At 57.2% G+C, this 17,056-nt stretch overlaps 1 protein-coding gene across 1 annotated transcript; it reads right to left on the reverse strand.

The window, feature by feature from the left end:
- Positions 1-151: 151 nt before the first annotated feature.
- Positions 152-16,836, reverse strand: LOC138991163 (maestro heat-like repeat-containing protein family member 7). Its single transcript, XM_070384431.1, has 16 exons — positions 16,684-16,836; positions 15,821-16,022; positions 13,035-13,099; positions 12,291-12,413; positions 12,096-12,175; positions 11,644-11,773; positions 11,029-11,115; positions 9,984-10,091; positions 9,470-9,605; positions 8,682-8,770; positions 7,467-7,616; positions 5,686-5,840; positions 2,737-2,881; positions 2,202-2,362; positions 1,529-1,666; positions 152-1,421 (listed from the first exon to the last, which is right to left on the reverse strand). Exons 2-16 carry the CDS (start codon positions 15,921-15,923, stop codon positions 1,232-1,234), a joined length of 1,860 nt encoding a protein of 619 aa, XP_070240532.1. The 5' UTR covers positions 15,924-16,022; positions 16,684-16,836; the 3' UTR covers positions 152-1,231.
- Positions 16,837-17,056: the final 220 nt, after the last annotated feature.

The raw sequence follows: 17,056 nt of genomic DNA on the forward strand, positions 1-17,056 counted from the left end.
GACAAATCAGACTAACTTGGCATCAGTCTCAAGAATCATAGAAGACATTCAAAAAAAAAAAGAATCATAGAAGACATTCATATTTTTTGAACCAAGTCTTCCACTTATTATGTTTCGTAGTTAAGCAAATAATCTGGAATATGGACAAAGCTTTCACAAAGAGATGTTCACTATAGTGTTATTATAATAGTGTAAAATTAGAAACTGAATGTCAGATCAATCATAATATATCTGTGATGAAATATTACATCCCCATTACAATTTATGTATGCTGCTGCTGCTAAGTCGCCTCAGTCGTGTCCGACTCTGTGCGACCCCATAGACGGCAGCCCACCAGGCTCCCCCGTCCCTGGGATTCTCCAGGCAAGAACACTGGAGTGGGTTGCCATTTCCTTCTCCAGTGCATGAAAGTGAAAAGTGAAAGTGAAGTCGCTCAGTCGTGTCCGACTCTTAGCGACCCCATGGACTGCAGCCTACTAAGCTCCTCCGTCCATGAGATTTTCCAGGCAAGAGTACTGGAGTGGGGTGCCATCACCTTCTCCGAAAATTTATGTATAGCCCCCCCCCCAAAAAAACCACATAATGATGCAGAATATGCTCTAAGACAGCAGAATACAGAACATGAACGGACAGGGATCTCAAAAATGACCAACACACCCATGGTGGTGGCTCAGACGCTCAGTCGTGTCCGACTCTGTGCGACTCTATGGACTGCAGCCTGCCAGGCTCCTCTGTCCCTGGGAATCTCCGGGAAAGCGTACTGGAGTGGGTTGCCATTTCCTCCCCCAGGAAAACACCCCCCCACACACATTCAGACCAAAATCTAGAAGTGGTTTCTTCTGAGCATCACCATTATTCATGATGTTGTTGCTTTTAAGACTCTTTTCCATAACTGCCAAATCTCTATACCTTTCTTCTGCCAGGGGACCAGAGTACATTGAGCCAACCAGAGAGCTGAGCAGAGTGATACCTTTCTTCTGCCAGGTGACCAGAGTACATTGAGCCAACCAGAGAGCTGAGCAGAGTTATACCTTTCTTCTGCCAGGTGACCAGAATACATTGAGCCAACCAGAGAGCTGAGCAGAGTGACTCTAAGGCAGGGTGGCTGCGGGGGCGCCGTGTTCTTCTATGAAATCAGAGCCGAGATTCAGTCGCACCAGGTAAACTCAAGGCCTGAGACTCCAGGTGACCAACCAGGTGTCCTGAGCAATGTCTCCCAGCCTGATGTGAGTCAGGCCACAGCCCCCTGGAGTAACTGCTCCAGGAAGGGCAGGCCCCCACCCGCCCCCCAGTCCTGGCCACTCGCCTCGGTGAAGAACACAAGAGCCGTCATGTGGTTCTCGAGGTCCGGGTCCTGGAGGACGCGGACGGTGAGGCGGAACACAGGGCGGGTGTGCCAGCAGCTGCGGACGACCATGGCCCTGTGGACGGCGGGGCGGGCGCCCAGGGTCAGGCCTGTGTGCAGGGGACCCTGGGGCGGGGCGGGGGCAGGGCGGCCGGCTCCCCAGCAGGTGCGGCCCAGGCTCACCTGCCCAGCAGGGCCACCCCCTCATGGTGTCTCTCCAGACTGGTGAGCAGCTCCCAGCCCTGCAGCTTCTGAATGTAGGACACGTGGTCGCTGTACCCTGCGCTCCTCATCAAGGTCTTCAGCGCCTCCACGGAGCAGCTGGGGGGGCGCGGGGGTGGGGGGCAGACAGCAGAGGAAAGGTCGTCCTCTCCTCACCTGGGAACCTCCTGTCCACCCAGCCTCCCGCACGGCCGCCACCTGCTGGGGGTGGGACAGCCCTCAGGGACCCTGGCAACGTTCCACGAAGGAGGCACCTGAAGCCAAGACAGCTGGGGCACCGGGGTGGGGGCGGGGGTCTGCAGACTCAGATGCGTGGTGTCACAGAGGGACAGCATCCCTGCATCCGCCCAGAAAGCCAGACACACAGAGAGTCTTTCTAAGAAGCCCTGCAAGGGACTCCCCTGGCGGTCCAGTGGTTAAGACTCCGAGCTCCCAGGGCAGGAGGCCCAGGTTCCATCCCTGGTTGGGGAACTAAGATTCCGCATACCGCATGACGTGGCCAAAAATAAGTAAGAAAAAAATCATCAATAAAAAGCCTAGGCAAGAGCTGTTGGAGGGCACGTGGGGAGCCCAGGCCCGGTGGAGGTGAAAAACGGCAGGCGAGGCCCTTGAGCGACAGCCGGAGAGGGGGTACCTGACGGGGTCCATCCCCTGGCTCACAGGGGGCTGGGCGGCCCCCACCCCCAGGAGGGAGGAGATGCGGAACAGCAGGGCCAGGAACAGGTGCGGGAAGAAGGCCTGCACCTCCATCCTCCGGCTGGGCTCCAGCAGCAGCTCGTGGAGGGCCCTGGTGGCCTGCGGGGCAGGGGGATTGTCAGCCGCAGCCCTGGGCTGACACGACCCACAGCCAGCCCCCGGGTCCCCCGCTGCCGAGCCCGGGAAGAGCAGGGCGGTGTCTGGGCTGCTGTCCGTTTAAAGCCCTCTGGGGGCTCTGCTGGGGGCTCGCTACTCTCACCATCCTTGAGGGGTCAGGGGACTGGGGTGCTGGTCTCACTCTGTCCCGCCCAGGCGAACGAGGAGCCGGTTCTCAGGCACGGCAGACTCCCCGGGGCCCCACACGAGAGGAGGCCATGAGGGTGTTCAACCTCCTCTGTCCACAGCAGCCGCTTGAGAGCTCCGGACAGCCTGGACGGACCCCGGGGCACCCTACCCGCTGCGGGCCCGCGTACGATCAATGGAGAGATCTGCGCTCTGCAGCCGGGCTCCTGGGGCCGAGACCTCTGCTGGGGGGTCAGCCTCTGCAGGAGGTGCTCCATGATCACTTCGTAGCCTTTGGGGAAGGACGCCAGGATCTCCCAGGGCTTGCGAGCCCCCCTGCAGGGAGAAAGCCCATCTGTAAGGTCAGCCTCCCGGGAGGGGCTCTGCCGCTCTGCTCAGGGCCCAGCTCCTTCTTCCTACCCTTCCCTCTCCCTTCTCCCCTCTCCTTTCCTCCAACTCCTTCCATCTTTCCATCACCTCCACGCCTCCTGTTCTCTGCCACCTCACATGCAGGTGACTCTGAAAGTGCTCACACGGCCTGTGAACCTGACGGGAGGAAACAGCTGAGTCCCATGGGTCAGAAACCTCCCCTGTGGCTGTGTCCCGGCCGGTGCTCCAGCCGTTGGCCCGGACCCAGCAGGCCACCCTCCAGGCCCCGGCGGTCACCTCTCCGCGCAGGCCCTTCCAGCCTTGCCTGAATGCATTTCACTTATGTTTTTCCTTTGCCTGGGATACCTTCCCTGCTCCTCCCAACCTGCAAATTCACACTCAGAGGAAGAGGAGAGATCTGAAAATTATTTCTCCAAATAACAGGGTACAATTTCAGGAAAGTCTGCTCGCTGTACCCAAGAAGCCACGACCTTTGCGAGACAGGAGAGGGTCGTGAAAAATCAAGGAGAGACTGAAGACGAGGATGAAGACAGTCTCCCTACTGGTGGTGTGGCATCACGGGGCTCTCGGGACAAAGACGAAGGAAGACTCCAAGCAGAAAACATGCGCGCTTGAGCAGTGCTTCGAGGGTTAATCAGTGGAAGAGACAGGCCAGCAGAGCCCTGGCCAGGGAACTGCGTAATTTCTCAATTGAGAAATTAAGATTGCTTATTAATTTCTGATAAATGTTCTTCATCATGGTAGGGAAGTTTTTTCCCATAATAGGGGAATTTTTTTTTTCAGTTAGTAATAGACTTTGAATTCTTTTGCCAAATGCTTTATAGCTTCCCATGATAAGTTTAAAAATATGTATGACTATTAAAGCAAAAATTAAACCTTTTTTTGGTGGTGTTTCTTCATGTGTATAGATATAATACGTATGGCAACCATACCATAAGTAAGGAAGTAAGTTCCTTACTTACTTCCATAAGTAGGGAAGCCAAGGAAGCTACATGTTGAAAGCTTTCATGTTTTCTTGAGGCTGTAAAATATTAATTCTAAATGGACTATGAACGTTTAGGGATGTCAGTACACTATGGCAATTGAGGTTTGGAAATGCCTAAGACTCCACTAAAAATTGATGGAGTCAAAATACAATGGATAAATTAAGAAGGAATACCTTTAAAAAAAAGCACAAACTATCCAAAATAATTCAGGAAAGTGGAAACGTAGGAGCAAAAACTGGAGGAGGCAAACAGAAAACAATCGTGAAATGATAGACTGGGGACCTCGCCTGGTGGCCCAGAGGTTAAGCGTCCTTCTGCCCGGACGCGGGACGCGGGCTCCATCCCCGGGTGAGGCACTAGGTCCGGCATGCCACAGCCAAGACCCGGCACAGCCAAATAAATGAAAACAAAGGACATAAATATTAAACAATACTTTAAAATAGTGAAAAATGCTTATAAAAAAGGGAAGAAACGGGTAGAAGATTTGGACATTTGGCCAAAGCAGGTATGTGGAGGTAAATGAACACAAGAAATCATGGTCAACATCAGTTGCAATTAAGAGTCAAACACAAATAGAAACAAGATGCCCCTGCGCACTTATTGGAATGACTAGGTCTTTCTTAATGACGATACCAAGTGTGGACAAGGGTGGAAGCAACCCGAAAGCCCTTTGGTAAGCCGCTGGCGGAAAGGCAAACGCCACAACCACGGCTGGAAAAGTTTGGCGGCTTCTTTAAAGCTGTTAAACGGACAGCTCCCGTATTACCCAGAAATGCAACCCCTAGGAACTTAGCCAAGAGAGATGGAAGCTAATATTTACACAAAAGCCTACGCGCACATATTTACAGCGGCACACTTGTAATGGCCCAGAACTGCGAAAACCAGGTGACTGCTGAGCACAGCGCGGCCTGCGCACACAGTGGGGTGCTGCTCAGCAAGGAACGGGGTGAATTTCTGACACACACGATGCCCTGGGTGAATCCCAAACACGCACGTAAGCAAGAGAAGCCAGGACCAGACGCACGAGTCTGCTCTGTGCGGTGTGACCGTCCTGCGTGGTCCTACTTCTAGGACGGCCTGGGGAAGGCCCAACGACAGGGCTGGAGAACAGATGGGGGCAAGGCTCGTGGGGCTGCTCCCAGCGGCACGGGATCTGGAGGGCAGTGGAAGGCCCTGCGTCTTAATGTGGTGGTGATGGCTGTGACTATACGTTTGAGAAAACTTGTGGAACTGTGTGGTCAAAGGGCGAATTTTACTACATGGAGAAATTTTAATGTCTTATAGCTTAGTACACCCATACTATATAATATCAGATGGCTTTTAAAATCGTTTACAAAGGAGTTTTAATTTTGAGAGAATGCTATGAAAAAAATGTGGAGATCGGTATATATGAGGGACTGTACTTTCTGTGTGTGTGTGTGTGTGTTTTGTGTGTTTTTTTGTGTGTGTACGTTCCTTAAAACCCTTTTTGTGTGTGTTCGTTTGTTGTGTTTGTAAAAATGGAACAAAATCATTCTTAAGAGGTAGACACACTATAAATTATACCTAAGTAACAGCAGGGGTTGCCTTGGGGTGAGATTTAATTTCTTTTTTCTTTTTCAAAAATGTACACGCTTTCAAAATTTTCTGCAATAAGCTAATGTTAACGGTACAATCACTTTGCCCCAAGTAAGGAGCTTCCTTGTCTAAAAGTTGGACATATTTTAAGAATAAGCAGATCGGCACAGCCTGGGGCTTGTCTGCCGCCCCGGGGACCCCACCGACCTCTGGGACTGCTCGTCCATCTCGAAGAGCGTCAGGACCACCTCATCCGTGTAGGTCTGGGCCAGCACGTGGAGCACCTTCCGGATGGTCTCCTGGGCCGTGGCGTCCGTGGCGCTGGGCATGTGGTGGTAAACGTGCTTGATGATTTCAGGCACCTGCAGGGGGTGGGGGGGTGCGGAATGCCTGCTTCCTGGGTGCTCGACACCCGCTCGGCAAGAGCCTCGGACCCAGGCGCCCACGCGGGGCTGGGGGCTGTCCCCCTGCCATGGCTGAAAAGGCACAGAGTAGACAGCAGCAGGGAAGAGGCTGTGGAGTCGGGTCCGGAAACCAGGTCACAAATATCAGAGGAGGGAACTGGGACACAGAGACTGTTGCGGGGGGAGGGCAGGCCCATCGCTGGCTGTGTGGACGGGAGGCTGTACAGGCCTGGAGTCACTCTGCCTGGATTCGAACCTGCCTCCCCGCTGACCAGCTGTGTGACCTTGGCACAGGATCAGCCCTCTCCGTGCTCTACTTCTTCATCGGACAACGAGAACCAGTTCAGCCTCCTCGTGGGCCTGAGTTAACACGTCTAGTGCATGTTACACGTGTGCTCAATAAAGTCCAGTTATCCGGGCCATACCCCCCGTGAGCTTCTCCCCAACTCCAGTTACTTCCCTGCAGACTTGTTGTAAGAAATAACACAGCACGTGACTGCGGCCAGCCCAGGGCAAGGTGCCCGGCGTTGGTAAACCTGAACAGTAACTGAAGTCAGCCTAACGTGGGAAGCTGACCTTGGCCTGGGAGCCACGGGGGTGCAAGCTCCAGTTCACCACAGGGAGAAGGTTCCAATGACGAAAGTGGTGCCGGAGGAGACCTGAGCTCTGCGTGGGGTGGGGAGCAGAGTCCGGCTGCCCAGGAGCTGGGCAGGGACTCCACATGGGCGCTGGGGGGCTGCCCTCCAGGGTGCCCTTCGGCTCAGGAGCGTTCAGATGGCACCCCGGGCCAGAGAGAAGAGGAGAGCCCAGGAACAGCTCATGGAGCTGGCACTGGCATCAGGGGGAGGTGGGGGCACGGGAGGCCATTGAAAGCAGAGCGACTGTCTGTCCACAGGAGCTTTGAAGATGGTCTAAGAAAAAGGACTGATAAAGAGACCCTGTGCTGGCTTAATTTCTCTGTGAACAAGTCCCACCTCCGACAAAGGGCCGTGCTCCAGCTCTAGCTCGTGTCAGTGCGCCTTAGGTTTACAGGTAGATACAAATATACAGATACACGGGTGTAGATGTAGGTGTAGAGGACACGGATATACACGTAGATACAGATATACAGATACACGGGTGTAGATACAGGTGTAGAGGACACGGATATACATGTAGATACAGATACATGGGTAGAGGATAGACAGACACAACGATATGGAGACAGGCATCTCCTAATCTTGCTGGGAATTCTCCCGCCAGCCTGACAAAGTGCTCAGAGGCCTCATCCCCTGTCTGCATGCGGGAGGGAGGTCTGAGGTGTCTCCTGGCCCCGGGAGCCCACACGGGGCTCCTGCTGTCGCTCTGATGCTAGCCTTCCCTTCCCAGTGGAGACGGAGGCCAGGTGGTCACCCCTCCCCATGGAAGGGCCTTCCACACAACTGCAAACCACGCTACGCCTCGTTTAACTTTTTATCCTCTGGATTCAAGGATCACGACTGTTTAACCCCAACCAGTAGGAAGTGAAACAGCAAGATCCGACACGGAATGGAAAGGAAGAAGGCCCAAAGCGCCCTCGGGCCCTGGAGTCCCTGGAGCGGCTACCTTCCCGATGTCAGGGACGGAGGACTTCAGGATTGTCCGCAGCACCCTGGAGGCCGCCCGGGCGTCGTGCCTGCTGGGCTTGGTCAGGGCCTCCAACGACACCAGCATCACGTCTGCTCGCTCCTCGGGAGTCAGGTACTTCCTGAAGAACTGGGAAGAGGGAGCCGGGCTGAGCCCCTCTGAGTCCGCCCGTGGCCTCCGCGCCCTGGAGAGGCCGGCCGGCCTGGGTCCAGTGCAGGCGGCCCCGGCCAGCACCCGGCTCCCTGCGGGGTGAGGCCGAGGCGGGGTGTGGCCAACGGTCCCCACAGCAGCGCACGGAGAAGTGAAAGTGAGTGAAGTGAGAGTCACTCAGTCGCGTCCGACTCTCTGTGACCCCACGGACCTCCAGGCCAGAATACTGGAGTGGGGAGCCGTTCCCTTCTCCAGGGGATCTTCCCAACCCAGGGACCGAAACCAGTTCTCCCACATTGTAGACAGACTCTTTACCAGCTGAGCCACCAGGGAAGCCCAAGAATACTGGAGTGGGTAGCCTATCCCTTCTCCAGCCGATCTTCCCAGAGGGAGATGCTAAAGGCGTCTGGGTTTGCATTTGGAACACAAGCAGGGGACTGCATCTGGGGTGAGCTCTGATGTCTAGCGGGTGACCGCACCGCAAAGCAGGCATCGGCTTCCAGGTCTGCTTCCAGGCCTTGGAGGGGCCACCTGCAAAAGGGGAAGGAGCCGGGGGCAGCCACAGTGAGAGGCAGGAGGTGGGTGACAGCCATGGCAGGACCAGAGCAGAGCAGGTGGACGAGCAAGGGATTCAGGAGGCAGAGTGGATGGGCGTGGGGTTGAGCTGGGCGTGGAGAGGAAGGGAGAGTGAAGGGTGGTATCTGGGTTTCTGGAGGGAGTGGCGGGAGCTGGCGGAGCCTGGGGCACAGTGCCCAGGGCCAGAAGTCCGCCTCTGCTGAGAGACCAGAAGGGAAGCCAGGCCTAAGACAGGTGCGTGGGGAGGAGAGCGGACCACACCTCACTGCACAGTCCCGCTCAGTGACTTAAACTTCAGTCCACCCCAGGGCAGCTAGGGGAACGGGCCTTCCCCTCCAGCACGCTGTCCACGAGACCTGGGATTTCAGGGACCCTTCCTCGTAGTGGGGATCACCCCTTGGGCCTGGCCCTCTTCCTGCCCAAGCTTCCCATCCAGGCATCCCGCGTTGGGTGGGGTGTGCGCGCTACCATCGTGAGGTCCTGTATGCTGGCCAGCCACTCCCCCCGGAAGTGCTTCTGCAGCTCCTTCAAGATGTTCTCTGTCTTCTGTTTCACACCTGTGATCCAAAACCATCGGCAGGGGAGAAAGGAACACGCCCTGTGCTCTTCCCCAGCAAACCTCAGAGTGGACCAAGAGGGTTCAAGGGTGAAGTGTTGCTGGCCCATCACAGCGTGCGAGGGTTCTCGGGCCCTGGTGCCAGGCCGGCAGGTGGACGTCAGTGAGGCCGCTGCTCCCACACACCGCTCACCCGGCCCCCGCTAAGTAACTGGGAAACGGACCCAGTTTAATCACAAAAGCCAAGTCTCTGAAGCTCCCTTTGGGGGAGATGTGCAAATTCCTCTGGCACCTCTGTGTGTGTGTACATCCAAATCTCTGACTTTCTTGGGGCAGGGGAAGCCCAGATCAGGAGTCCCCAGGTTGTCCCGTGAGGAGGGAGCCTCATTTCCCAGCCTGGGTCCTCGAAGCAGTGGTGGGACAGCTGGGAACACTGAGGGGCCAAGTGGACCTCACAGGTGGCTGCAAGCCCGGCTCCCCGTCCTCCCGAGAGTCCCCAGGAATGTCTCCTAAGAGGGCGTGGTGTCAGCACTGGGCTGGGGCTCATTCTGGTAAGGCGTATTTAGGGCCTTGCCCTGAGGAGGGAGGCCAGCCCTCCGGCGCCCCCGACACCACGCAGGGCTCCCAGTAGGGCCTGTCACTCTGCGAGCCAGCACCCCCACCTCCCGCAGCCCCTAGTCCATTAGGCCGGGATGCTCACTTCTCTGCAGCGCGAGGACTTTGAACAGGTAGTGCAGCGCTTCCGAGGCCGCCATGCCGACCTCCAGGTTGGGGCTCATGCAGAGGAGGCCCAGCGTGCCCATCAGCTTCCCAGTCATGGAGAACTCCGCCGTGTGCTGCGGGAGGGGGCCCGGCTGCACCCCGAGGGCCACATGGGCGCTGCCCCAGCCCCGCCTGCCAGGAGGCCCCCATTCCCTTCGACTTCCCCTCCCCTCCACACAGCTTGGTATCTGCTGTGGGTGGCCCCACCTCACCAGCTCCACACAGTGCTGGCAAAGGGACCTTCCAAGTCAGCACCCAGGGGACTGGGGCGGCCAGACCCCCAGGCACACTGGCCAGTGGGAGCTATGGACTCCCACCCCTGGCTCCCCGGGCCAGGCCCTCCACCCGGGCTGGGATATATCTGCCTGCTCAGAGCTCACAGGAGCAGCGGGACCAAGGTGCTGTGGCCGCCCAGGGACCCCTGCAGAGCCTCGCGTGTCCCAGGCACTCACCGCCAGCTCGGGGAAATTGCAGATAAACCTCAGGATCCGGGAAATGGCGCCCAAGATCCGGGTCTGCTCGTGCACTTTATCCGACTGCACCAAGCAAGGCAGGACGACCTGCAGAGGGAGCAGGGACACCCTGCCACACCTTCCGTGGGGTCCCACCCTCCCTGCTCAGTCCATCCCCGACATGGCCTCGGAGACAAGCGGACACCCCTGACACACGCAGCATCCCGGCCACAAAGACAATAGGAGGGTGGCTGCGGCTGGCCCGAGTTTATCTAGTTTTTATAGTTATCTAGTTTTCTGTGATGAACATGCGTTGCTTGTAAAATTACCAAGAAAACAATGAATATCATTAAAAATGAAAAAAAAAAAAAGAAATGATACATCCCTCAAAATAATGTCCTAACACGAATGCATTTCCTCTCTACATACAGCCCTTATCGTCGGTGTTGTTCGGTCACTAAGTCGTGTCCAACCCTTTGCGACTCCCTGGACTGCAGCACGCCAGGCTTCCCTGTCCTTCATTGCCTTCCAGAGCTTGCTCAAACTCATGTCCTTGAGTCAGTGATGCCATCCAACCATCTCATCCTCTGTCACCCCCTTCTCCTCTTGCCCTCAATCCTTCCAGCAACAGGGTCTTTTCCAGTGAGTTAGCTCTTCGCATCAGGTAACTAAAGTACTGAAGCTTCAGTGAAAGCTTAAAATAAGATAGCTGGGCAATCTTGTCTCCTTATCTTTAGTCACATCTAGTATTTTATCCAAAATTAAATCAACTTTGTTAATTACCATCTTGTCATGAAAGTTCATTTCAAGTGACTCCTGGCTATTTCTCGAATTCAAACTCACCCCTCAGGGTGACAATGTATTGTGACCGAGAACGTCTGGGGACTCCGTGAAGAGGGGAGAGATGCAGGACTCTGTCTCCAGGGAACAGACATGCCTGCTGAGGTCTGAGGACCGAAGGATGGCCTTCAGCCGCAGCCGAGCCCCAGGCATCTTAGTTTCCTTTCCTCCCCCCACACCCAGGGCTTCAATCTCCCTTCCTCACCTCCAGGAAGCTCTGCAGGAAGACCATGCTCGGCTCCAGATCCTCCATCATGAGAGCCTGTAACATGTCGTCCAAGGCCTGGATTGTCTGGCAGGCGGGGGGCGCGGGGTGTCAGATGACAGACCGCTCCCCGGGGCGCCCCCACTCCCATGGGCCAGCTCTGCCGCCGCCCTCCCATCTTCGAGCGCCAGCCCCGCTTGACCTCACTGAGCCCTGGACCAGCTCCAACTGTAGGCCAGACAGTACGAGTGGGCACCCGGCTGCTCTCTCCAAAAAATGCAGCCCCCGAGGGCCCCTCGCCACCAGAGGCTCATTCTCTGACATCTTCGATAAAGGAAACCTCTATCTTTCAAGCTGAAAATTCCCGGGAAGGTTTGACCAAGTCTATTGGCCAGTAATTCCCTAGAACCTGTGGGCTTATCCTCAGACTGTCTCCTCCTGAAACTGAGGCTCTCGTGAAACTAGAGAAACAGAGCGCTTGGGAGAGAATGATGTGGGTGGTGTGGGAGCAGGAGCCAGCCCGAGGAGGCACGAGGGGACCGCGGATGGGCAGTGTGGGAGCAGGAGCCAGCCCCGAGGAGGCGCGAGGGGCCTGCGGATGGGCAGTGGCAGCACCTGGAGGTAGAGGCTGGCGCTTTCCTTGCGGTCCAGGCTGGGCATGATGAGCGGCAGAGGGATGATGCTGGAGATGCCGGCGGTGGCCAGGTCCAGCTTCTGGGACAGGTGGAGCGGCGGGTTCACCTGGCTGTGGGGGAGGGGGGGAGGGGCCACGGGGGGCTCTGGAGTACAGGTTAGTGTCCAGGGCCAGCGGGGGGGCACTCTGCTCTGCCCTCTTGCTGGGCCTTCACACACTTCCCTGCAGGGAAGGAGGTCCTGGCGTCTCTGGGAGCCTTCCCCACACTGATGCCCCAACAGCTTTCTAACAGTGAGAGTTGGGGGTACCCTACCACAGGAGGCTGGGAGGCGGGGTGGCTGTCATGGGCCCTGCCCCCGCAGCCCAGAACTCACGTCCCCAAGCCTTGCCATGCTCCCCAACCCCAACACCCCGGCCTTGGGGACCCAGGCACCTCAGGGCCACGACGCAGAGCATGGCTTGCTGCCGCACAGTGCTGACCAGGGCCTCTGTGGACTCTTCGAGAATTAATTTCTAGAAGGGAGGAAGAAAGGAGAATTCCCCTCAGAGAGGGACCCCCACCCCGCGGCTGGGTTTGTCATTCTTGTCCCTGGAGGACCGATGCCCAGAAAGAGAGGGCCTTGCTCACCGTGATTTTCTCGGCCAAGACAGTTTTCGGAAAGAAATCGTCCATGTTGCCATTTGCCTGGGCGTGGACAGCACCACTCAAGGTGTCCACTGCACTCAGGAACTTCAGCTTGTCCATCTCGAGCTAGGACGGAGGGACACACAAGCCCTGCCCACAGCACGGCCTCTGCCTGCAGCCCACCCACCTCCCTCTGCAGAGCCCCCGCGTCCCCTGCCCAGACCCTGCCCCTCGCAGGGCCCAGAACTCTGACCACAGAAGCATTTCCTACACATGCCCCGCGCCCAGCACTGGCCACCAGTGTCCTGACGCCTCTGTAGCTCTCCAGGGACCAAGCTGGCGGGGGGTGGGGCTTGGGGGCCCCAAAGGCGGGGTTTTTTTCACTTCTGTGGCTGGCCTGGCCACCTAACAGGCCAGGTCAGGCAGCTTCTAAGCCAGGGCTGGCATTCAGACTGAAAGAAGCCTGCATGTGTGTGCTCAGTCATGTCTGACTCTTTACGACCCTGTGGACTGTATGCAGCCTGCCAGGCGCCTCTGTCCATGGGGATTCCCCAGGCAAGAATACTGGAGCGGGTAGCCATTTCCTTCTCCAGGGATCTTCCCAACCCAAGGAATTGACCCCGGGCTCCTGGGTCTCCTGCATTGGCAGGTGGGTTCTTTACCACTGGTGCCACCTGGGAAGCCCGAGCCCTCGTTTTTACCTACTTTTCTCCTCAGTTCTCAGAAAGCTCCAGGGAACTGCCTTACCAGCTGCCCTTGTTCTAGAAATTCCTGGATGCACTCATAGGCTTCTCTTTCTGACTGGCGCAGTCCTGCAGGGGATGTAATTGGGAGGAATCTGGCTGATTCTCTGTGTGGAACAGGAAAGCAGAACCCCCCACCCTCCACCCTCTTTCAAGAGGGCTCAGAAGCTGTAGGGGTCCCAGGTGACTGCCCCAGCTCCAAGAAGCAGCTTCTCCAGGCCTGGGGCCAAAGGTAGGCCACAGAAGCCTCTGTGGAAAGGGAACTGTGTGGGGGACTGTCAAGAGACTTTCTGCATCAAGCACGGCCAGGAGAGGCAGGAGATGGAGAGTCCTCTAAGTCACCCCGGGAGCCCCAGGTGCTGGCGCTGTTCTGGGTAGGCTCTGAGACCCTTGAATGGGAGTGAACTTGAAACCCCAAATGGGCCTATGCATCTCCCTGGACCACTGAGCTGGTGCAGCCCTGTGGAGCTGGCACCCAGGTGTAGACAGAGGCTGGGGGTGAGGCTAAGAATAGCGCCTGTCCACCCAGGGTGTCGGGAGCAGGTGAAGCAAGAGGATGAAGGGGTGGCATCCCTGGTCACCAGGCCTGAGGTCTGGCCCTTCCTCACTGCCCTACGTGGATTGCCCTGGGGGCGGGGCGGGGTCAGAGCTGGAGCACTGCAGCTGAAGTTCAAATGCCCGAGTTCCAGGCCAGCTCTTCCGCTTAGTGAGCCCCACGACCTTTCCAAGTTAAAGTCTCTCAGCTCTGGTTTCCTTGTCTATACAATACGGAGGATGACTGTCCCTATTATTATTGTGAGAATTAAATGAATGAATGCATGATAATGATAAATAACAAATGATGATAGTAATAAATAATTAATGCTTGATAATAATGCAAGAAGAAGACTCTTGAGAGTCCTTTGGACAGCAAGGAGAGCAAACCAGTCCATCCTAAAGGAAATCAACACTGAGTGTTCATTGGAAGGACTGATACTGAAGTGAGAACTCCAATACTTTGGCCACCTGATGCAAAGAGCTGATCCACTGGAAAAGACCCTGATGCTGAGAAAAACTGAAGGCAAGAGGAGAAGGGGACGACGGAGGATGAGCTGGTTGGATGGCATCACCGACTCAATGGACATGAGTTTGAACAAGTTCTGGGAGATGGTGAGGGACAGGGAGGCCTGGCGTGCTGCAGTCCATGGGGCCGCAAAGAGGTGGATAGGACTGAGCGGCTGAACAACAACAACGATACATGAAGGCATATCTTGAGCAAATTAAATTCTCCTTCAACATGGGACCGGTAATCACAGGGTCTATCACCGTTATGAGGTTTAAATTAATTCATTCATGTAAAAAATGTGGAATGACCCCTGGCCCAGGGCAGGAAATTAGTAAGTCCCTTCTTCTGCCCACGTATACTGAGCACTTTCTATGGGAAAGGTGCATTATAGGCAGAGCTGACAGACAGAGCACACAAACAAACAGGTCTCTGCATGGGACACTGCCACGTGTAGCTCTAATGGAATCATCTCTGTGTCTGCTTGTACAGATGTGTGTATGTATATACATATATATATACACACACACACACACGTGTATATATACATTCTCAGGAGGTCAGAGAAAGCCTGAGTGGCCTTCACGACCATGGGGAACTAGCCCGACAGATACCTGGGGAAAGACCTTTCTAGGCCAAAAGAGCAGTGGATGCAAAGGCGCTGGGGCAGGACCACGCCTGGCGTGCAGCTGGGACTGCCCAGGGGCCCAGAGCCTGGACTGGGACTGCAGGGGGAGTGGCCAGTAGGAAGGCAGAGCGGTCAGGAGCCAGGTCAGGAGGGCCTTCTGAAGCTGCTGAAAGGACAGTTGTGTGGATTCTGGCTTTTGTTCTGCGTAGGACAGCCCTAGGTAGGTTTCAGTTAAGACAGAATTACTCTGGTTGTTGGGTTGAGACTAGAGAGATGCAGGGTGGTGGTAGGGGCGGGTAGAGGTGGCCAGGTCACATGGTAATAATCCAGGGTAGAGGAGACGGGGGCTGGACCCGGGATGGTAGGAGTGAGTGGTCAGATTCTGTATCTGTGTTGAAGGCAGGCCCCGGAGGGAGAGTGGTACTCTGGGTGTGAGTGAGACAAAGGCAAGTGCAGACAGACTTGGGGCCTGAGGACCTGTGCAAGCGAGGTGGGGCAGGTCTGGGGCTGGCAGCGCAGCTGGGATGTGCTGGATCTGAGATGCGTGTGTGTGTGTGTGTTAGTTGCTCAATTGTGTCCGACTCTTTGTGACCCCATGGACTGTAGCTCACCAGGCTCCTCCATCCACGGGATTCTCCGGGCAGGAATAGTGAACTGGGTTGCCATTCCATTCTCAAGAGGATCTTCCCAACCCAGGGATCAAACTCCAGTCTCCTGCATTGCAGGCAGATTCTTTACTGTCTGAGCCACCAGGGAGACCCTTGAGATGCTGACTAGGCACCAAACAGGGGATGTTGCTGTGGCTAGATTGAAGAGTCTGGAGGTCAGGGCTGGGGTCGGGGACTTGCTGACACACAGGTGGTCTAGAGGTCTGCCTTGGCTCTCCCGAACAGTGGAAAGCCCCAGGCGACATCCTGGTCCCCATCCAGCTCTAGGCCCCTCGGGGAGGTAGGTCTGAAAAGGGACCGGCGTGCAGAGACCAGAGCTCTGACCGACCAGGCAGCCAGGAGTGGGCAGACTCAAGTCCATCCATGAGTGCCCAGCGAGGGCTGGGCCATCCAGTACCATCCCATCTGAGGCATCAGGAGCCAAGACTCGGCCGGGTCCCAGAGTAACTCACCCGCCAAGTGAGGGCTCCCAGAGACGCGGTCAGGCAGTCCCGAAAAAGTGATTTTGTTTAATTTTTGACGATGGTCGGGATGACGGTCAGGAGGGGAGTCCATTGGCACGCCTAGGCAGCAGCCAAGTCAGGCTTCCAGAAAGGACAGGCAACTGGCTGAGCGGTGCCAGCTTGGGTCCACCCCGGCCTCCTTCACCCGGCCCTGGGAAGATGGGGACCGTCTGAAGGGCCCTGCCTCCCATCCCCTGCCCCAGAGCTGCTTACAAGTCTTCATTCAGGACTCTCCCTGAGTGGGGACATTTCATTTGGAGGCGGCCTCCGGGCCCTCTGCCTCCGGGAGGCCGCACTGCTGAAATCCCCGAAGCCCCCGACCCCTGGCCCGATTCACAGTCCGTGTCTGCCCTGAGGCTGGGGGGCTGAGTGCCCCCAGAGGTCTGTCCAGGTCTTGCCCGTGGATCAGGAGGAAACCGCCGCCTGCCCTAGAGGCTCGGTCCCCCAGCCGGGGCGCCCCCTGCCTCCGTCCCAGGGGAGACGCGGAGGCCCATGTCCTCCCGCGTCCTGTCCTACCCGCTGTACTCTGGCGCTCCCTCTGCCGGGGCGCACCGACCTCGGCCCGCATGCTGGGGTTCCGGACACCGGTCACGGTTTCCCCGGGCCTCCCTCTTCACAGCACCCACAGCGTGTGACTCAGCCCGGCGGAAGGGGGCCAGGTCTGAGGTCGGGGGTCCAGAGAGCCGGCCGCGTCCCCTCGGAGCCTGCCCCTGCGTGGGGCGCCTCAGGCCCTGAAGCCCAGCCCCTCGGGCCCGGGGCACCTGCCTGGCCTGCCCCGGGGGTGCTGTGAGGGCGGCGGAGGGAGCCCTCACCTAACGCAGCGCCTCAGCTCTGGGCCCACCCGGTCCTGGGATTGTGCCTCCAGAGGGCGCCGCGCCGGCTCCAGAGCGGCCACTGCAGGGCGGGTGTGGACCTGGCTCCCTTCGCCCCGCGGGTCTCGGACCCGGGACCGCCCACTTCCGGCTTTGGAGACGAGGCGCTGGGGCTGTTACGCACAAGAGCCTCAACTCGGGGCGGTGGAGGAGCCCATCGCTGAGCCACGCCCATTGCGGGGCCCCGCCCACCAGCGAGCACCGCCCATCGCCGAGCCACGCCCACTACTGAGCACCACCCACCATCGAACCACCCCCATCGCCGAGCCACGCCTATCGCTGAGCACCGCCCATCACTGAATCCCACCCATTA

Source organism: Bos mutus, chromosome 16 (genome assembly GCF_027580195.1).
Source record: "Bos mutus isolate GX-2022 chromosome 16, NWIPB_WYAK_1.1, whole genome shotgun sequence".
Classification (NCBI taxonomy): domain Eukaryota; kingdom Metazoa; phylum Chordata; class Mammalia; order Artiodactyla; family Bovidae; genus Bos; species Bos mutus.

Bases quoted from the DNA above. Each gene is read 5' to 3' on its own strand.
- LOC138991163 (XM_070384431.1), bottom strand. From the start codon at position 15,923: ATGGACTCCCCTCCTGACCGTCATCCCGACCATCGTCAAAAATTAAAC. The intron at 12,414-13,034 runs GTAAGGCAGTTC...CCTCCGTCCTAG, and splicing joins TTCTAGAACAAGGGCAGCTG to CTCGAGATGGACAAGCTGAA. The intron at 8,771-9,469 runs GTGAGCATCCCG...TTTGGATCACAG, and splicing joins AGTCCTCGCGCTGCAGAGAA to GTGTGAAACAGAAGACAGAG.